The following is a 22,762-nucleotide window of genomic DNA, read 5'->3' as shown; positions in this document are numbered from 1 at the left end:
TTGTCCCGGGCAACGGCACTGAAGCCCTGTCAGATCCGCCCAAGTGGAGGCCATGGGCGTAACGAGAGAGGAGTAACTTAGGAGCAGTGTCGTCTTAACGCATGGGCCCCAGGTGCTTCAAGTGCTGAGGGGCCTAATAAAAATGAGATCTCGTTAAAATTTCCGAGAATTACCGTGTGCATTGGCAATCGGGAATTTCTCTAGCTAGGCCTCAGAAAAATCACACTTTGCCCGGGGGCACATGATGCTCGACGGCCTTGCTGTCTGAGTCACTCTTTTATAGTATAAAATAAATTTTTGAAGACGGCATCGACTATTTAGTGATCTTCTTTGGTTGCTGTATATAAACGGTGCTCACACGACTAGGCAGAAGAGGTTGAAGACCCTTTGTGCTGGATATTATTTGGAATTGTGTATAGATAAAGTGTACACACACACACACACACACACTCGCTCAATTTGCATAAAAGGGTAGTTGTTCCCTTCCTGGAATTTACACCGTATGTTACAGAATAGGAGGGAGAATTTACCCTCCTCTCTCTCAGTGAGAGAGAGAGAGAGAGAGATGTATATTGCCCATCTCTGTCTCATGATGATGATTTCTCATCATCCGAATTCATATTCCCCCCAATGTGAATCAACGGATCCCAACAGATGGACCATAGACTGTCTGGCGCCCACGCGAGCGCCCGCGGCCTCACCGAATATGAATAGGCTCCGTACATGAGGCTAACAAAACGCGTGTGTCTGCGTGAATTGATGCTGCGAAAACGAAGTGAAGCAAACAAAGCTCTTTTTCACAATTCGACTAATTTTTTTAAGTATCTCTGAAATTTAGTTCATTTTTTCCAACTGTGAAAAAAATGTTTTTTGTTGTCATAGGCGCCAAAACCTAGGGCCAAAACCTGTGAGGCTAGTTTATGACCCCAAAATTAATGAATATACAATGCAATGCACCCATAGGCGAACGCAGAATTTTCTCGAGGGGGGGGGGTTCAATTTTTTCTTCTTCTTGTGGGAGGGGGGGGGGTTACGTATTTTCGTGGAAAGTAATACTAAAATCCCGGATGGAGGGAACCCGCCTCTTACGTACGGAATTTGGGTCACGTATATACGGACCAAATCGAAATTTTCAGCCTTTCTTCAATATTTTCGTCATGTCGGAGCCCCTGGTTGTTTTAATGAAAATGCTCTCAAATGTTCTTTTATTTAAACTGCCAGTTATCCAGCCTGAAGTCCCCGGGATGAATCCTGTAATTTATGTTGATGTTTTCTGCACTAAATTTACTAGAAAGGGATCAGTGGAAAGATTCCTGGATAGTCGAAGAAGCCCGCTCGATATAAATTTTATTTTAAATCAGGTTTCAATTTGAAATTTTGTTTTACATTTACCACTTCTTTATAGCCTAGTTGTCTCTACAACCGAGGATGTTAAACCCGAACTTAACCGTCACCATCGTTATCTCTGAGATGTCCACATGGTGGTGACTTAACTATATATATTGCACGAATCCTCCAGAACATTGATATTATTTCAAGGATTGTTCAAACACAAAAAATAAATTTTCCAAAAAAATTAAGTTGGAAAACTTTAATGATTTAAAATTAAATTTACAAAAGTTAGATTTGAAAAAAAATTAAAATAAAATTGATAAAATTTAAAAACATTTAAATTGACAAAATTTAAGTTGACAAAAACCAAATTAACGAAAACTTGAAATTAAATTGAGAAAAATCAAGTTAATAAAAAATTGAAATTAAATTGAAGAAAAAAAATATATACTTACAAAAAATCTAAATTAAATTGAAAAAATAAAAATTTTAATTTAACAAATTAAATTAACAAAAAAAATTAAAATAAAATTTTCAAAATAATTAAAATTAGCAAAAACTGAATTAATAAGAAACGGAAGTTAAATTAACGAAAATTGAATTTAAAAAAAATACTGAAATATTTTTAACAAAAATTGAAATTAAAAAAATTAAATTAACAAAAGCTAATTAACAAAAACTTAAAATTAAATCACAACAATTAAAATTAAATTTTCAAAATGAATCAAAATGACGAAAATTAAATGAACAAAAAATAAGTTAAAATTTAATTGAAAAAAATGGAATTAACGAAAAATGTTACAAATGAATTGCCAGAACCTAAATCGACAACAAAAAATCGAAATTAAATTGGCAAAATTAAAATTGAGAATTAAATTTGCAAATTTTAATGCCATTCAATTTTAAGATCAGTGATTTAAAAAGATCAATTGCTAAAATAATTTTTCGGCTCAATTCTATACGTTTTGAAGAGGAAATGTACATAATCTCTTTCTGTCAATCAGGGAAAAAGACAAATTTGTTTTTGCAAGGGTGATTCAGTTTCAACACGACAGATGGCGCTGACCCTGAACAAACTTTTTCTTTCCCCTCCTCCCACACTCGCAGTGATTGAGTGAAAGGAAAGTAGGTTTTGTTTCTTTTTTTTCTTTTTCACTTGTCACAGAGAGACTTTCTCACGAAGAAAACGTGTGCAGTTGTTTGATTGTTGTTGGAGAGTGTTTCTCGTGCTCTGTTGTTGTGCTTTGTGTTGCAAGGATAACAATTGTTTTATTACGTGAAAGATGACCTTTGTTTCAATTTTTTCTGTGCATAAATTTATGGACTAATTTCGCTTTTTTTTTTTCCTCCATCTACTTCGAGATTCTGAAGAGAAAGACGAGAGGTTTATTCCTATATGACCAGGGATGTTAAGCCCCTTGGAATTTAAGGTAAGTAGGGAAAAAATATATTTTTTCTTATTATTCATTGTTTATATCCATTGTTACATATTTCTCCATCTCCTATCAATTTTTCTTCTCCCCAGTTTCCATTAAATTTGTAAGTTTATAAATCGTATAATGTTGTAGTTTTTATAATTGAATTTCATTTCATTGTTCTTCATTAACTTTTGTTGTTATTAAACATTTTATTATTACATTTTTTTTCAATTGCATTTCTTTTCTCATTTTTCAAATTAAATTTCTTTTCGTTTTTCAAATTGCATTTCTTTTCCCATTTTTCGAATTGCATTTCATTTCGAATTTTCCAAATTACACTTTTTCATTTCCCAAATTACATTTCACTTCTCATTTTTCCAATTACATTTCTTTTCATTTTTCAAACTACATTTCTTTTCATTTTGAATGAATTTCTTCCATAAACGATTTGCATAAATTTTAATAGCATTATAAATATTCAAAATCAATTTCTTTTTGCATTTTCAGCCACCTCGTTGGGCATTTTGCCTATTGTGGTGTTGCATTTGTATAAAAGAAATCATGATAATCGCAGATTATCAGTTATATAATATGAATTAATTGCATCAAAGAAAAATGTTCCATTCGATGAATCACGTAATGTAAATTATAATAATACGTTCATGCAATAATTACCGGCAAGCACAAATTTAAATTTATTTCAAAATTTAATTACTGTAAATTTCAAATTAAATCAAAAAATAACTAATAATTAATAAGTCAACAAGTTAGTTTTTGTGACATATTTAACAAAAAGAAAAATTTAACATTAATCCTATTACTATTGGGAAAGTTTTAATGAATCCTGTTTTGATTGACTCACAAATGTTTAAACATTTGACAGCTTTTCAAATCCTATAGAAATTTTTAACTTTTGATTTTTCATTATTTTATTGAGAAAAATTGGAATTTGAAAGCCATAAATTTTAGTTTTTAATTATTGAAGAGTCATCTTTACGTCAACGATGAATTTTGATCAATAAAAAATTAATTTCCTATCAAGGATCAAAGGCCGTTAAATCTCCTAAAATTCTAGATAAACCCAAAAAATTTAAACAAGTTTCGATCTATTTTATTTGAACTGATAAAAAATTTTAAATCGCTTAAAAAATACATTTTAAGTATCGATACTAAAATATTCAAATATTTTATACATAAAAATTTCTTAATACACTTACTTTATTTTAAAAATATCCCATAAAATCTCGATAATACCATATAAAAAAAATTATTCAAAGCCTTATAAATCTTCCTCTTATTCTCTAAGAACGTATTAATAATAATAAAAATAGGGCAATGAAAATTTAAAAATCTTCCTTAATATTTTTATAAATGATTTCGTTTTTTCCCATGGATAACACAAGAAATCGCTCAAGGTGAAGGATTTAGTGTTGTTTTACGAATGCGATTTACCGGGAAATGACAGGTTTTTCTTCGTCTTAATCCTTTCTTAAGTACAAAATATGTAGATGAAAAGTTGTTTCGATACAAATTTGATGTAAATGTGAAGAAAAAAAAATTTTTTTTTCAACAAGATTTGGGATAAAAACAGTGTTATATTGATCATTTATCAACTTGAAGACTAGAAGTTTTCGTATAATAACCCCGTAGCCATCTTAACGGCAGGATTTGGCAGTCGTGGAATGGCTGCGTTGTTACTGTAAGTTACTGCTTTGTTACTTAAGAAAAAAAGAATGCATTGGGGGGAAAAAATGGATCTCTACCCCACCCTGAAGATGTGTATCTTTCAACGTATATGTACCTGTCCGAATACACCTGCAGAGTCGTCCGTGTGTCCACGTGCCCTTGGGATACTCCCCCCAGAGGGCAATGGATACAGGTGTACCGTACTTTGATGGTTGTTTTCGTCATGAAACTTCAATGGACAATGGCTCTACTTTTACAAAAGATCTAAACAAAGAAAATGCTCTTTAGTTTTTTTTCTTTAAGCATGTTTTCTACAGGATTCAATTCACATGATACTTGATGGAGTGATTTGATTTTAGATGGTGAGACCAGGGCCGTCTTAAGAGCATCGGGGCCTCCGGGCCAAGTAGTTTTAGTCTGAGGCCCTACCTGGTAAAATCTAGAAAATTTCAACCGGATCTCAATTTTGTGAGGCCCCTCTTTTCTTGAGGCCCCCGGGCCAAGTATTTTTAGTCTGAGGCCCTACCTGGTAAATTCTAGAAAATTTCAACCGGATCTCATTTTTGTGAGGCCCTTCTTTTCTTGAGCCCCCCGGGCCAAGTAGTTTTAGTCTGAGGCCCTACCTGGTAAATTCTAGAAAATTTCAAGTTGACCGGCTATCCGATTAGAGAAAGACGTGGCCGATCGCTTTCCGACTCGGCCGACTCGTGGCTGTGGTCATGTTTCATGCGCGTTATGTATATTAAAAATATTCGTATCGGTCCATCGGCTAGTTTGATGTATGTCTCATGCTGTTGAGGAAAGGAACCCCCAACTTTCTTTTAGAGTGGAGAGCTCTTTAGTGTCTTATCCAACCGGCTGAGTTTAAATCATCGTTCGGAACATGATGTTACGAGAGAATGGTAGAAAACCATTGGTTAGAAGCTAATCGATGAAAAGATCTCGCTAAGAGTTGGTGCTGACACCACGACCCCGAATCGGTCTAGCATTTTTATTATTGGGTGATGAATGCTCGGAGTTTATTAAGGAGGTGGTTTCGAAATTCTTTTGGAAATCGGCGCAAAATCATTACTCCTTCCCAAAGTCTCATTATTTCATTATGAAATAGGGGTGGTATCATATCTTTGAACATTATTTTTCAGACTTTTTTAAAAGTCAGTTTTTACCGTAAAATATTCACTAAATTCTGTGGTGTTTGGTCATCAGAACATGATAACTCCAAAATCACATTTTTGAGATATAAGCATTTTCATTGTAATTTAAAAATCAAAAATAAAGCATGCACACAAATACAAATGAAAATATCATACATCAGCATGTTGTTTAGCCGTACGCTCGTATTTGTGCATTTATCTCACTTCTAATTAGTTATAATTAGCAAGACTTACAACTAGATCAAAAAGCCATTTTTTGGAGATATCATATTCTGACAAAACACCACAGAATTCATGTTCTTAGAGTATCTATATAGGTCTACTGTATGAGACATCAGATGATAATTACAGTCGGTCCCCCCCCCCCCGTATTCGCGGTTTTTTTAACCTTTACTGGAAATTTTTTTTGACAAACACTCAGCAATCATCATTCACATGTTTTGTCTACAAAATTTAAGTTGTGCGTGTTTAGGATGGCTCATTCTTCTAGTGCGATTGATAACGCTTTGGAAAGGTAAATAAAAGTGAAAACTTGACAAGAAAAATTGGATACATTGACTATGCTTCGCGAAAGTAAATCAATACCTGCTGTTGTCCACCATTACGGAATCAACGAATCTACGGTGAGATATATCAGGAAAAAGGAATCTGAACATCTTTCAGCCGTAGCTGTAGCTGCGCCTGTGGCAGTCAAAATTTTCCATCGCCTACGGGATCCACGTGTTTCTCGTACAGAAAATGCTGTTTTTTGTGGGTATACAAGACTGATACAAAAAGGTATTCCAATTGACTGTAATATTATAACAGAAAAGGCGAAAAATTTTACTCTTCCGTAAGGAAAGGGCTGGCGAAACGTCTATTTCATCAGAATTTCATGCAAGTAAAGGTTGGTTGCATAGGTTTTACGATTCGGATCACGCAATGTAAAAATCGCTGGCGATCAAGCCTCTGCCGAAAAGGAGCAGCTAGAAAATTTCCAAAGACTTTGCAGAAAATTATCGAAGAGGGGCCGTTCAAGTATTACGTAAGCAAATTTTTTTTGAAATTTTTGACCCCCCCCCCCTCCGTCAGCAAAATTTCGTCATCAGCTCTGCCCCTCTGAATCCTAACTCATATTTTCTTAAAGGGGGGTTGATGACGTAAGCATTATCCAAACCCCCCCCCCTGTCATCAAAAGTCAGCAAATCGCAAACCCTCTCTCCCCCCCCCCCCCATCGATGATGGTGTAATACTTGAACGGCCCCAGAAGGAAACAACACTATTTTATTGGAAGAAAATGCCGCAAAGAAGTTAAGCAAGAGAAAAAAAAAGCGAGCTCCTTGTTTTTAAGGCAAGTAGAGATAGACTTACGTTGTTTTCCGCAAAAATGCGTATGGGTACATGATAAAGCCCACCGTCATTTTCAAATCTGCGAATCCCTGAGCATTGAAGGGAAGGATAAGCCAATGCTCACAGTATTTTGGATGAACAATAAAAAAGCTTGGACTACAAAAACACTTTTCCTTTATTAGTTTAAACGGTGTTTCATTCCAGAAGTCTTGGGAGTGAATACATGCTATTCAAAGTTCTTTTGATACTGGATTGACCGAGAAGGAATTAATGCAGCTGACTGGTCCTGAAACTGAATCTTTCCCGAAACGGAAAGTTCATTTTTAACGGGCATCTTTTTTCAGCCACCTCGTTGGGCATTTTGTCTGTTGTGGCCTTTGTATTTGTATTCCAATTTATGCTTTCTCGTGAAACGCGTTCTTTGGGACCTTCTTGCGGTGTTCTGTGAACCCACTCTGTAGCGGTGTTTTTGCGATTTCAGGTTATCCTTGGAGCCCTTATTTTTCTCAGGGGCCCGATATGAGAATTATGTGATTTCAAAAACCTCTATAAAATTTCGCAGAAGTCACCGTTGAAAAATAATCATACTTTACATGTAGCCATTTTAGCTCTTTACTGGCGGGACAAATGGGAAGCCTGGTGCGCTTTTTGAGCCCATGTTAAAAAAAGGGATTTTTCCTGTACGATATGCTCCTTTGCTGAAGATATTATAACGTATCATTCAATTCAATAATGATAAAATCATTTCATACTGTAACCCTTATAGACCCTGATGCCACAAATGTGTGGGTTGCTTTTTCACACTGTAGAATTTTTTCCTCTTGACCTCAGGGAGTTAAGCCAGGGAGTGAAAGCAAGCATCTTCAATCCGTTGATCCCGAGCACCACGGTGCTCCCAGAATTGCCCAGTGTGCTCAATACTCGTGTTCGATTTCGTGCTTCCGAACACTTGATAAACGTTCCAAATTAAACCACCTTGTACAGATTGCATTCAAGGATTGAAATCATCCTGATTTTTCATGCATTCATGTATCAAACTTGTGGTAAGGGAGTGTGCTCTTTTTTTTTATTAGGATTTTAGGTTGGTTTTTACGGGAGTTTTTAAAATGGCTTCTAGAAGAAAGTGCCTCCGGGCAAAGTGTGATTTATTACGTAAAATTTTGCACAATAAATTTCTGGAAAAAACTGTATGTGAAGACGAATATACCCTACATCACATTGGCAAAAACAATTTGTACAAAGTGAGTAATTTCTTGACAAATAAAAATCTAAAAAAAAAAAATTTTAAATTAAAAAAAAATAACGATTTGATGGCAGCCACCTCGTTGGGCGTTTTGCCTGTTGTGGCGTTGTTTTTGTATTTGTATTTGCGTTTTAATGCATTTTTTGAGCATCTAAAATGCAAAAACATTTTGAAAATTCCCAAAAAATGAATGGTTTTCGGGTCTGTGAAAGGGATAAAATAAACAACATTTTCTTATCCTTAAAAATAAACCTCTGAAGTGTCTTTTGATATTTATTTAGAGCTCTTCTGTGAGATATATTACACACATATTTCACCCTTTCCTGTATAAACTGCATTTTCATCCATTTTCTCACCAAAAAATTCAACCGCAGCTGCATTTCTTTCCTTTCAGTTCATTTTTGTAGAAATTCCAACATAAAAAAGAAGAATAAGAAATAAAAAAAAACTTCCCTTTTGAAAAAAAAAATGGCGGCTTGACCTTTTGGGTGAAACATGGAATGAATCAATGTCTTAACTTCCATATTTTTTTTTTCAAAGTGTAAATTATTATCGAGGATAAGACGTATGGAAGGCAAAACAATTTCTCATGTGCGTGTGGCATGTGCTTTTGCTCATGGGGGCACATGATTCAAGTTGAGAGAGAGAGAGATAGGAACCTTTTTTTAACTCTTTGATGCCTTCTCCTCAACTCAATTTGTTACTTGTGATCGATTCCCCCAGCAGTTTGTAATCCTGAAATTTCTCAGCTGTGAACCCATGGATACACATAAGAAGATGAAGTGTGTATTTTTCTGAACAATTTGACACCCGTGATGTATCCTCGACATAAAATAAAAAAAAAAACCTCTAGATATGATTAAAGACGTGAAATGCGGTGTCGTGTTTGATCGACCCACAAAACCATTCCGACTTGTCGTTCCAGAAAGAAAAACTGGGTTTGAGATTTGAAATATGTATCACATTCTTATATCAGGGCCTATAAACATGGTCGGCACGTGTGTGTGTGTGTATATATATGTTACGGCAAATCAGGATAAATCAGGTTATTGTACATAATAACCGGTTATTATGGAAAATCTCCTGGCATTTCGGTAAGTTTGATAAATTTCCCTAAATTTATCGAACTTATTTCACTTTTACCGGTGATTATGTATAGTACCCAAGCCTCGTTGGTAAATTTAACAAGTACTAAAAAACGTTACCATTTTTACTGGTGATTATGCGTAATACTCAAGCGTTGCGTAATTGGTAAACATGATGAATCGTACTATATGATATACTGAACATGATAATTCTTATATGTGTTGTACGATTATATCGGAGTACGATAGTAAAATTTGTCATTACATCGGGGCCCGACTGTATTCATCACCTCATATACAACTCATTTGGAATTCTTTTCATATTTAGCAAATTCACACTAGGGTGCAAATTTGAACACTAGGGTATTATGCATAATCACAGATAAAGGCTATAAATTTCAAGTGTTTATCAAATTTAGCAACGACACATCATTATTTACCAACGGTTATTATACGTAATCACCTGTAAAAGTGATAACGTTTTCACCATTTCTCAAATTTACCAACGATGCTTGGGTATTACGCATGAGGGGCTATGTACCATTAAAAAGAAACATGCCCCGTATTATTAGAAATCAGTGGTTCTCAAAGCGTTCGTCGCGTCTTCAAGGGGCATCGTGGTGAGCTATTGATATCGATGTGTGACAGTTAAATTTTGTGGAGTGGTGCTTTGATTTAGCAACAAAATGCACCGAGGCAACAGAGCCGTGGATTGCACAAGTTTGAGAACCTCTGCCACAAACGATCCATACAGGTCGCCTAACCTCGTCGAAAAGTCGTGCCACAAAGTACCACAAGAAGAGTGAAAGACACCAGTTTATTTCTGACTTGTCTCTCAACCTACATTTTGAGCTCTTTAAGCCAAAATTTGAAGCTTCAAAATGAAGTGAAAATAATAATAATAAAAAAAAAACCCTTTTCTCTTTAGTCATTTAAAAATAGACATCAATTTGGAAAATTTTGGTTTCTTTTGTTTGAAATTCGGACAATATACAGTTTGTTCTTCTTTCCTGTTGAAAGTTTGCCATCAGCATGTTCATTCTGTGATATAAATGAAAAAAAATGGAAGACTTGATGCAGTGAGTTGTGTGTGTTGTGTGTGTGGGTCCACTTAATTATAATATATACGTTTTCCATTCTCCCTTGTGTGATTCGTGTGGGTGTGTGTTTTCTAAGGTGGGTTTAGGTGCGCGTGGGTAGAGCATGCGAAAAACGATTTAGGAAACTGCAAAATGAAAATCGACTATTTTTAAGAGAAATAGAGAGGTTAGACTCTCTCTCTCTATCTTTCTCCCTTTATAAGAGCCGCAAGATAGATGACCACAGATGCTTTTTTTAGCAAAGAAATTTATTCATTACCGTGGATGTGTTCATTTATTCGTTCATCGCGAGGAGAAAAAAACCTACATTGAGTAACAAAGGGTTTGTCCGATGCTAATCGCACGTGCTTTATTTCCCAGATGCACAGCGGGTCGGGTAGATTGGCGTATGGATATTCGGATGAGCACTCGGACTAATAATTACGGCCCTATGTAAAATCGTTTAAGCACTTGGGGAGCTCGATCACGGAAGATGGCTACTGGAGCAATGACATAACATCTAGAATCGCCCTTGCTGAACAAGAATTCCGCACTAGACAAGGATTGTTAACAAACAAAACCTTACCGATTAAACTACGGAAGCGCCTGATTAAGATGTATGCGTGGTCTACCGCACTATACGAAGACCGGGACCATAAACAAGAGAAACGCAAAACGATAGGAAGCATCGGAAATGTGGTGCTGGTGGCGCATGGAGGTAATAAGCTGGACATTGAAAAGGTCAAATTCACAAGTATTAACACAGGTTGGAGAAAATCACCAAATCCTGGAAAAGATTGAATGCAGACGTCTACACTGGTTGGGACATGCTGTCCGGCACAGCGGATTGCTGCGAGACGTGATGGACGGCAATCCTGCCTGAAGGAGGAAGGGGCTGAAATGTACCATCTATTACCAACTAAAGAATGAATCCCAAGACAGAGATCAGTGGCTTCTGCTCAACATGGGGGGGGGGCGAACCAGTCTTAGGACAAATGTACTATTGATGATGATTGTAAAATCTAACTAAAAGTTAGTAGCTTCATTGTACTTGTTGTGTTTCGGGTAGTCCCACAAATGTACCACACAAGCACGGGTTTACCTTTGATCCACTTTTATGAAACTTCTTATTTAATCGTAAATGTTGTGATAAAAAGACCGAGATTTAAAGTAATTTTTAGATAGTTCAACCCTTTCTCTAAAAAGACTGTGATATAACAAATTCACTTTCTATAATATTTCTATGAAATTTCTTATTTACTTATTATGGGCCGAAATAGCCACGAAAAAGTTAAGGTAACTTTGTGCCAGATCAAATATTTCCATTCGAACACACTGTAAAGCATGCTTGAAGAAGTAACCTATACTCTCTCACCATATCAATACAAAAATATACTTTCTTTACATTGGTACTTTCTGTCAAAACGAAGAAATGTTTACAAATCACTAAACAGAAAAGAGAGAGACACTAAACAACATCAGTCTTGTTAGTCCTAAATAGGTACGGTACCTAAGTATAAGTAGTATCGATCTTTTTAGTACCTTTGTATATCAGTCTTTTTCAAGTTCAAAAGCAACTTTCAATTCTCGGCAAAACAATATTCACAGAAAAAGTCCTCTTTTCAATTATTTTGATGGCCTGATAATTTGTGCGATATTAGACCATGTGTGTAGGTGACCTTCTCTCCGTTGGCCATTTCCTAGCCTTTTTTGTCTGCCCCATGCAACCCACAATACAGCTAGTTTCTGCTATACTCATGAGTCATGACCAAGTTGCGGACAATATTTTTCCTTCCAAGCAGCAACTACAATATCTCCTTTTTCCAAAGTGCCCTTTACTTAGGTTCCACTGAAGCAGCGCCATCTTAACCCATGGGCCTACCCGCGCATGGTGCCGTTGGCGTCACAATCAAATCCGGTTAAAACTTTCGGGGGTGAGCATGTAATTTGGTGGGCCGGAAACTTTCAGTCTCAGAAAAATCACTTTGCCCGAGGGGCCCATGATGCTCTTAAGATAAACATGCAGTCAAGCCTTCAGAATAGAAAGTGGGAGTTTCTATGAATGTTTTCTCACGCTAAATCGGTCTTCATAAACTAATTTGCATATAAACTTGCCTGCTACCAAACGGAGCCGAGTTTCGTTCTCCTAATGCAGGCATCTTCAACCCGTTGCTCGCGAGCATCACGGTGCTCCCCCCCCCCCCCCCCCGAAGTACTACACAGAGTACTCGATGATCGTGTCCGCTTTCGTGCTCGCGAGCACTTGATCAGCGTTTCAATAAAAAAATCTTGTACAAATTGAATTCAAGGATTTAAATTATCCTGATTTTTCATGCATTCGCATGTCAAACTTGCCGTAAAGGTGCTCTTTTGATAATGGGTACAGGCAGTGCTCGCGACTGGGGAAAAGGTTGAAGACCTCTGTTCTAATGCATATCAGAAATAATTCTACGTGAAGATGCAACATACCAGATTCTCAGTAGATTTACAATCGGAAGTAACGCCTGCAGCCTACGGATGTTTCATACGGTGTATTCTTACTCGGTTCTGAAAAGTCCACGCTGAAAGAACTGGGACCTTAATGACCTTGCAGTAATCCCGTTCGTTTAGGATGCATCCAAAAATCCCTGCGGTCCAAGAATTTCTCCCAGCATGTGTTATTAATGAAAAGATCCCCAAACTGGTGATAATGACTCAATTATTTCCAAGGGTTCGGAATCACTTAATCATCACAGAGTGGTTCGTGATAGAAGTTCATAAGGAATCCGAACCCCGTTCCTACCTAGAATACCTACTGTATATTTTATTCACCGTGTACGCTTTTAACTGAAGCACGAAACGTTTTAAAACACGACCAATGCAAATGGAAAACTATTACCAGGGATGACCAGTGGTCACGAACAGCCTTTTAGCGGGTAATAAATAAGAACCTGATCTGAATCCGTGACCGGTTCGGTCTTTTAAGGTGAAGTGGGACCTGTATTGGTTTTTTTCCCACCCCCTCCCGCTCCACTGCGTACACGTTCTAATGATGGAACTTGATTGGTTGTGTTGAGGGATATTAGAAACTTCAGTTTCGGATAAACTTTATACACTGAAGTGCCGGAAAAACTTACCCCCCCCCCACCACCTTATATCGTGTAGGTTCCCGTCGAGCGCTCAGAACAGCTGTAATATGACGTGGCATGGACTTAATTAATGTGTGAAGGTATCCTGGATGCAATTCGCACCATGGTTCTCTCAGGGTCGTCCACAATTCCATAACGGTGAAAGGAATTTTGTAAAGCGCGTTGCAAAATATCTCGTGGACATGGGCGGAGATACGCCCCCCCCTCCCCCCCCCCAGCGTCAAAGTGGAATCGACTGATCTAATGCATATATGAATTGACATCATCATCATCATCGTGCCTCCTCCCTCTGCAATAATGACCGTGCCCCCCTCCCCCAGACTTCCAAGTCTACCTCCGCCTATGCTAGTTGGTGCTCAATAATATTCATTTCTGAGGATGTAGGTGGCCTGCGGGGGATTCTGAAGTCAGAAGAGTGTTCTTGGATCCACGGTAGCACTTCCGAAGTGTGTGGTGTCTCATTGTCCTGTTGGAATTGTCCAAGTCAGTCGGAATGCACGCAGGACACTCACAGTCGTCTGAAGCCCTATCAGGAGGTCCCATATCATGCCAACTACAAGCGTCACATATCACGACAAAGCCTGTACCAGCTCAAATAGTCTCCTGTTGACATGCGGGGCCCCATGGTTTTATCGGGGTTTTCTCCATACCCGTACACGCGTCAACTGAAAACCCGACTCATCAGAAATGGCAAAACAGTTTCCAGTCGTCAACAGTCCAATGGCGGTGCTGGCGAGTCCAGGCGGAGCGCATAATTCTGTGCCTTGCAGTCATCGAAGGTACTCGAGCGGGCCTTCGGCTCCGAAAGTCAATATCAAGGAGGAACCATTGTACAGTTCCCACACTTGCTGATGCCCCCAGTATTGAAATCTGTAGTAATTTGAGGCAGTGCGTGTTCTATCTCGTGAAACGATCCTCGTTAGCCGTCGATGGTGGTCCCGTTACTTCGGGGTCTTTTAGCCACCCGCACTTTTGTGATGTTTTTTATATTTCTAAATTTTCTTGTTTCTAGCATTTACATAGGATTTTCATTGCTATGTTGACCATTGTATTCTATTGTATAGTTTTACCTCAGCCACAAATCGCCGAATTCTACGAACGTTTCGGACACAGAATGGATAGAAGAAAGGTTCAGGTCCAGAATTGTGTAATTTACTTCCCTGAAGCGTCCTTTCTCGAAAAACATTGCAAATAATTTTCTTGTGCCGATTCCTTCAATTTTTATGACTTTTTCAAGTATTTACGAATTTAGGGGACACTGTATATCCTGTTAAGTAAGCAGAAGTTGATGTTTTTCACTCAACCTTTGCGCCAATAACACGAAGGCACGGAATTCCCCTTATCAACAAAATAAAAGTTACGGATCCCTTTACAAAAAAATATTCAACACATAATTAAGCATATGTTTCTTGCCAAAGCCTGAAATTCGAATCGACCGCACTTCGGGCTTAAGCAGTAACATGTACAGGGTGCATAGCAAATAGGGGGGGGGGGTTATGGCATTTTACTGGCGAACCGTTGATCTTAGAGGTATACTTCCAATTAGAAAAAGTTTTGAATAAGGTGTGTTACTTAGATATGTCATTCACGTTTCAAGGGGTTGTATAGTTATTAAAATGAAAAAGAAATTAAATTTTTATACAGTCCCCGTGTGCCCCAAAAACTAATTAAAAAGTTATTGCCCGGTCTCTCCTAATGCTAACAAAAGAAAATTTTCCATGTTTCTAAGTGCAATATTCACTGACATATTCTCGAATTCGAAAAACGGAGGAAATTTGGGAAAGAAACAGAGTTTAAAATGCGGATAAAAACGGTTTTTCCGCATTTAGAGCTGTTTCCTCCCAACTTTCTCCTCCGTTTTTAGAATATCTCAGTGAATATTGCCTTCTCAATTTCAAACAAAAAAAAAAAATCATAATTAGTGTTGAAAAATATTTTCATGATTTTGTGTGAAAAAAGGTAATTTTTTTTCATGATTAAAAAAAATTAATAATTAAAAAAATAGCTTCATAATTTGTGAAAGTATTATTGAGAGAAATAATTTCAAGAAATTATTAAGAAAAATATAACTTATATATTAAATCTTTGTATTACAACTCTTAAATATTTTTGCGTGTTTAATGAACAATTTTTGAATTGAAAATTGTTCTGCTGATGAATGTTAAATTTCTGATTTGAAAAATATTTTTTGCTTATCAAAGCAAAATTCTTGGATTGAAAATTGCTTTGCGAGTGAAAAAGAAATTTTTGATTTGAAATTTGTTTTTTTTTTTTTTTTGTCGGTGAATGAAAAATTTCAAATTTTTTAAATACAGGGTGGGAAAAAAGTCCATAGACACTTTAAAAATTCATAAAAACCGGAAAAATAACCGAAATAAAAAACGGTTTGCAGGGTTAGCACCGCAAAGTCACGGAAATTTTTTTTTAAAACAGGGAAAAAACAGCAAATAGGTGGCGCTAACGTACACAAGTCCAAGAAAAGATACGCAAATAATGAACAGAATGCCTCCAAATCGTTTATTACAGCAGTATGTGTTCCACATGACCACCACAGACAGACAGACATGACCGCTGACCGCCCAGAGAGACCATCTTGGGATGGTTTGCGCTCTTTCCCAAAGGGATGGGAAACCACCACCACAGGAGATAACACATTGCAGGCGAGTCACAAATCCAGCAACGGGAGAGACAGAGTTAAAGTTTCTCCGCACTTTCTGCCCACCCTGTATTTTATTTGCAATCTTTACGTATCGCTATGCATAAAGCCAGAAAAAAAAATTATGAAAAATAATCCAGAATTTTTTACAAATTTGTTAAAATGAACACATCAACACTTTGGATACTTATACTTCGTCCTTGAGCAACATTTAATGCGAAAAAATGCATTTTTTTTATCCGATGCGTATGCGATTAAAGCCTGCGTAGAGTCAAAACGGCCGCGTAATTACATTACAAAGTGATACGTGAATAGATACGAGTATATTAATAATCTGGAGTCGTGACTGGGACTTCTCGGAAATAATATTTTCCGATATTTATTACACGAAGATAACCAACATTTGAGACACAGATGGCCAAGAAAAATAACGTAAAATAAATATATATGGTGATGCCCAAGTCATGCTGACATCGTCACGTCTTCTTGAAGGTCATCCCAATAAATACATGGATATATTCTTCGCAGTGGTCTCATGGCCAATAGGTCGTCACGGAGGGCTATCGATTTACCGTCGAATACATACATCATTGCCGTCCTCTCTCAATGTGCGCCCTGTTCTTCTACGTATCGAACGTTCGAGATTCGATCGGAGTTTTCCAAGCGTTATCTCAATATAGAGTGATCAGTGATGGATTTATAGTGATTCTCCGTACGGACATCGTACGAGGTTATTCGAAAGGGAATTCATGAGAGTTGCATTCGCTTGTGGTTGATTTTGATTTCAGGTAATGATTTTCATTTTCCATTTCGTATTGTAACTATCCTGTTGGTAACGATGTACCGGGTGTCACATAAATCCGTAAGTAGTTTAAAAACTCATAAAACTAAGTGAATCGGTACTTTTGATTGCAGTTTGCGAAAAAGTTATTCTCACGAAGAGAGAATTTTTCCAAGTACAGGAAAAAAAAAGAAGTAGAAATGAGCTATTTATCGTACGTCCTGCATTTTATAAGTTTCTGATTTGTGCATATTTCGAGTGATTTGCGTTCATGCAGCGTCCTCTGTCGACGAAAAATTAAACAAATTTTTTTTTGTAAACACCACATTGAAATACAGTCGAATCCCGATTTAACGAATACCGTTATAGCGAAAATCTCGTTTCAACGAACACTTTTCTCCAGAGAATCCAAAATCTCCAAGATAAAATTGCGTAGGAACAATGCAAAAACCTGGAATTTTATAACGAAATTTCATTATAACGAAGTGATTTCTCCGGTCGCTTGGTGTTCGTTACAACGGGATTCGACCGTATAGCCAATTCCCTGAATTTTTTTTTGAAAAGAATTTTTAAACTATTTACGAATTTATGGAGAATCCTGTACTTTCTTGTAATGGTAACTGATGTATGGTCATAGATTGTCTCTGAACTGTCCGGAATTAACGTTCATTGAAAAGGCAGAGGAAATAATCAATTCGTTAACTATCAGCTTAAATTTAAAATCAGTTTCCCAAACTTTAACTCCTCCATAGCCTCCTTCTGAATTTTGTTTTTCCTCAACCCCCCCCCTCCCCCCACCGTTCAAGCCATCGCATAGAATCATATATTACACCCATAGTTTCTAACCCCCTCGAATCATTTTATCGCTCGCCGGGGGCGATATTTCCCACTTTAGGAAAATCTTGCTTCAACCGTCTCAGTGGCATCAACGAGATATCTCGTCTCCTAAAAAAGCGGCTCATTTCAGCATTGACAAGCCCAGATATTTTGTAAAGGTGAATTAGCTCTATATGGAAAAACACTACTTTTCTGTGCCTATTATTTTGCACCTGCTGCAAATCAGAAAGACCGTCGACAACATTCGGAAAAGTGTCCCCAATAACGGGAGATTTCCACTAATGTTGAGTGTTCGTTATGGGATTCCACTGCATTTGTAAGTTGCAATGGAAATTTAATAGAAACTACGCTTGGGAGCCCGCGAAAGATCCTTCTCTAGGGCAGTCAGTGGTACGCAAACATTTTGGAAGCACGGCCCCTCCTTTTGATCAAAAAATTTATCAACGACCCCTACATCGGCTGACCATATGACCTCCTTTCCCACATATGTGGATATCCATATTTCCGGGACATTTCCGATTTTTTTGGCCAATAAACGTGCTGTCCCGAACGCTTGTTCCGATTTTATTTAGACAATATTGACTTCCAAAGATATTCAGTTTTTTAAGTATCGTATAAATATTTTTTTGTTGTTTGATGCACTTGGTGTCCCTTATGCAAAATGGAAGTGTAGCGAGGTGTATGGTCCTTGATTTTCGTATACACAGTGTGATTAAGATATAATTATCCGATTTCAAAATGATTCTACACTTGAAATTGAATTTTTAAATCGGGTGATTCTTCCACGTACTTTTTTTTGCAAGGACATTGCACATTCGTGAGTCTGGCAGGACGGAGCCGATATATTGATTATTCAACAAGTAGAATTTGATAAAATCACATTGTATGATACATTGTAATTAGCTCAGCTGAATAAAGGCATTCTTTATTTCTAACATATTTTAAAATAAAAATGAATTTCTTATTTGGAAGGTTTTATTTTGGAGACCCACGGTTTGCCCACCTAGGGTATAGGTTCCTGTGGTTTCCCCTCTTCCCTCTATTAACTGATGTTCCGTGGATTCTGGAAGATGTTTTCTGGGGATTCCCGCTGTATTAAAAGCGGTGAAATACTCGATTGATGGCGCAATAGAAGTACATGCATTCGAGAAAAATTTATATTTGTTTGGGTTTCTGTTTGAAAGTCTTAAATCCATCAAGCGTTCCATGGGGACAGTCTCGTAACGATCATGAGATCTGCAAGAACAAGAGCGATGAAAACCAAACTAACTGACCGCCAGGGGCTCCTGAAATGTGGGTCACGGGACCCAAACGGTATTCGCATGGGTTTCCGAGAAAATGGGTTTCCTTGAAAATCCACTTACAACCGGGGATTATTCTGCTAAGGATCACAAACTCGATTCACATGGGCTTCCGAAATGGTCGTACAAATTCACTTATAGGCAGGGATTCTTGAACCAGATCCGTGATTAAGATTTTTGTGTTATTTCGCCGCCCCGGCTCCCAAACATGATTTTGCCACCTCCTCCACCACTTTAAAGTTTGATAACTTTATGTAACGGTGGTTTTTTTTCCCCACATAAAATTTTCCGCCTTCTAAATTTCCCGCTCGGGGCACAGTTGCCCCCTCTGCCTTCCTTTAGTTCCGACCCTGCTTGAATTTCCTTTAATTCGCGACCCACACTAGATTCGCACGGGACTTCTCAGATGAGTCGTACAAATCCACTTATTAAATTTTGTTATAAATACTTATTGCGTCTCAATGGTTTCTCTCACTAATTTCGAAAAACAAAGTCCCCCCCCCCATGGGTCGCGAAACTGATCTTGTTACTGATTTTGGGTCGCGGCTGAATGCAATCAGTCGGGACTGACGTTACAGCTAAAGTCGATACAGCGAAGTTTAACTGTATTGCAAACAGATAGGTAAAAATCACAGAATTTTTCTCTATTTTCCAAAAAAAAAAAAATCGTATTTCATAAAAAAAAAACCCAATTTTTCCCTCAAATATCCCACGGGCTATACAAAGAAAATTACAGTATAAACCTTACATATTCAGGTATATTAAATTCAGTTTCAAAATTCATCTATAGAGGAAATAAGAAATAATACTATATATCGTAAAGAGAGGAGGATAAATTTGGTATATTTTCCCGCTCGTTCAAATAATAATCTTCAAAATATCACGATAATTGTCGGTTTTCTCTTTTTGATGGCCCCCCTCCCCTACTTCTCAGTATAATTTTTAAACGTGTCATCGAGACGTGTGTTGTTTCGTTTTGTATTGTTACAGATATATTCCCAACACACACACACACACGTTGTAATATCTGTATGAGATCGCACGCAAAGGATCAATAACCCTTTTGAGGATTGGAGCGTGACCACATCGATCGCTTCAGAAAAAGACCTTCCTCCGATCACTTTACCAAATAAATAAATCCTAATGTAAATTCATAACCCGAGGGATGAAAATTTTCTTCTCTCAAAATTCGTGTAACAATCGAAAAATTTACCAGTAAAAAATAATAATAATAATCGATATTATTATTCTGTGTTTTTCCAATCGACTTCCTCCTCCATTTTAAACGGAAACCGATACCACATATGTAATTACCACTTTCTTTTTTACCAGAATTGGTAATTTAGTACCGAAAAAATTCTTCCTGGAATTTTTTTTTTTTTTTTTGTGGGTATTGTTGTCTAGTAAATATGTAAGTGAATTTTTTCTCGTGCGGTGTTTGTATTGTTGTTTTTATTGCTATTATTATCGTTGATTTTGAGATGTGTATCGTTGGCGGTGCTATTATTTGTTGTCTCGTTTAGTGTTTCTGTAAATAGCAACGTCGTCGTAATTGAGGCCCCCCCCCCTCGAGGGACATGATAATTTCGGACGTTTTTGTGGTCTGAAATTATTTTCCTTTTTTTTATTCTCGTGTTGTTATTTTTAATGTTATAATATACCGTGTAGAGCAGTGTTTCTCAACCGCCGGGCCGCGGCCATAGGCGGAGATAGACTTGGAAGTCTGGGGGGGGGGCACGATGATGATGATGCCAATTCTTATATATACATTAGAGCAGTCGACTCCACTTTTGACGCTGGGGGGGGGGGGGCTGCCCTCCCGCCCCCCCCCCGTATCTCCGCCCATGACCGCGGCCCGGTATCGGGCCCCGACATCGTTCATGCCGGGCCGCAAATGATTAGTCATTTACATTCCCCCAATCATTTGCTGTTAGTCGTGTGTTTAATCGGGCCTTCCACTTAACAAAAATTAATAAAACCCGGCCGTGGGCTTCCAAAGGGTTGAGAACCACTGGTGTAGAGCAGGGGATCATCAACACATGTCCCGCGGGCTGGACCTCGGAGCTTTTTGTCGTGGCCCGCCGATCATTTTCGTAAAATGGTTGCAAACATTGAAAAATGATTAATTCAAGAATTAATAAAAAAATAATTTTGGAATTAATAAAAAATAATTTTGGAATTAATAAAATAAATAATTTTGGAATTAATAAAAAATAATTTTGGAATTAATAAAAGAAATAATTTTGGAATTAATAAAAGAAATAATTTTGGAATTAATAAAAGAAATAATTTTGGAATTAATAAAAGAAATAATTTTGGAATTAATAAAAGAAATAATTTTGGAATTAATAAAAAATAATTTTGGAATTAATAAAAGAAATAATTCTAGAATAATTGAACGAAATAATTCTAGAATGAATGAACGAAATAATTCTAGAATGAATGAAAGAAATAATTCCAGAAATAAATGATGGCAATTCAGAATCAATGAACGAAATTATTTCTGAATTTTTGAAAAAGATAATTTCAGAATTAATTAATTTAATCAGTAATTAATCAAAAGCTTTTTCAGAATTAGTGAAAAAAACACTTCAAAACTAATTAAAATTAATAAGAAATAAAATAAGTAATTTCAGGATGAATATAAAAGTCTTCAATTATTTTTTTCCGTGTATAACTTGGGTCCCCCCCCCCCGTTGGTCTCCTTCTATTTAGATCTCACTAAATTACATGAGTTGGTGGCCGCGGGCTTCGTGGGAAGCTTCTATTTGGCCCGTCATGTCTGAAAGTTTGAAGACACCTGGTGTGGAGGCCCGTTTTTATATATCATGGTGATTTCTTTTATATTATAATTAAAGCTTTTTCTTTTCTAAATTTGTTTTAAAATTTTATACATGAGATTAAAACTGAGTGATACGTATTTATTTTTTTTAACTTTACCTTATACGACGAGATATTTTGTTTCCGTATGTGCATTCGTATCAATGGAAGTATTTTGTACGTACATTTGCGAGATATGATGAAAAATTATGTTGGGGTGGAAGCGAGATTATTTTTTGGGGAAAAACAGAAGATTTCTGTCATTTATATAATTTGACAGTATTTTTTTTACACGATGGATGGAGATTTTATTTTTTTGACACAATGGACAACGGCTATTTGCATAACAAGATTTTTTTTACGTTACGACGTGGCTATTTACGCGATATGATATTTTTTATATGATGACGGGATTATTTGCATGATGATAAAATATTTTATGCAATGACGAGTTTCTTTTGAATCATGACGGGTGTTACTTCAGAAGCATATATTTACGAGATTTTTTTTAGAAGCCTATATTTTACGAGATTTTTTTAGAAGCCTATATTTTACGAGATTTTTTTAGAAGCCTATATTTTACGAGATTTTTTTAGAAGCCTATATTTTACGAGATTTTTTTAGAAGCCTATATTTTACGAGATTTTTTTAGAAGCCTATATTTTACGAGATTTTTTTAGAAGCCTATATTTTACGAGAATTTTTTAGAAGCCTATATTTTACGAGATTTTTTTAGAAGCCTATATTTACGAGATTTTTTTAGAAGCCTACGTTTGCGGCATTTTTCAGAAATATATTTCATTGACAACATTTTTTGTTTTACTTCAGAAGCATTTATCGACGAGATTCGCGCGTATATAAATGTGGACGAGATATTTTAAAAATATTGACGAGATCACTTACACAATGGGGA

The 22,762-nt window shown here is 36.7% G+C and overlaps 1 protein-coding gene across 1 annotated transcript in view; it reads left to right on the top strand.

The window, feature by feature from the left end:
- Nucleotides 1-2,525: 2,525 nt before the first annotated feature.
- The window catches only part of LOC149068961 (puratrophin-1-like), a 155,223-nt gene continuing 134,986 nt past the window's right edge, over nt 2,526-22,762 (top strand). Inside the window, exon 1 of the mRNA XM_089250415.1 lies at nt 2,526-2,762. Within this exon, the coding sequence (XP_089106541.1) occupies nt 2,739-2,762 (24 nt within the window). The 5' untranslated portion in view covers nt 2,526-2,738. The remainder of the gene's footprint in view (nt 2,763-22,762) is intronic.

This window comes from Pholcus phalangioides, unplaced genomic scaffold, assembly GCF_987345545.1.
Source record: "Pholcus phalangioides strain wild (caught in Gottingen) unplaced genomic scaffold, Ppha-v1.0 ptg000024l_1, whole genome shotgun sequence".
Taxonomy (NCBI): Eukaryota; Metazoa; Arthropoda; class Arachnida; order Araneae; family Pholcidae; genus Pholcus; species Pholcus phalangioides.
This window is presented reverse-complemented; position numbering and strand designations above follow the sequence as displayed.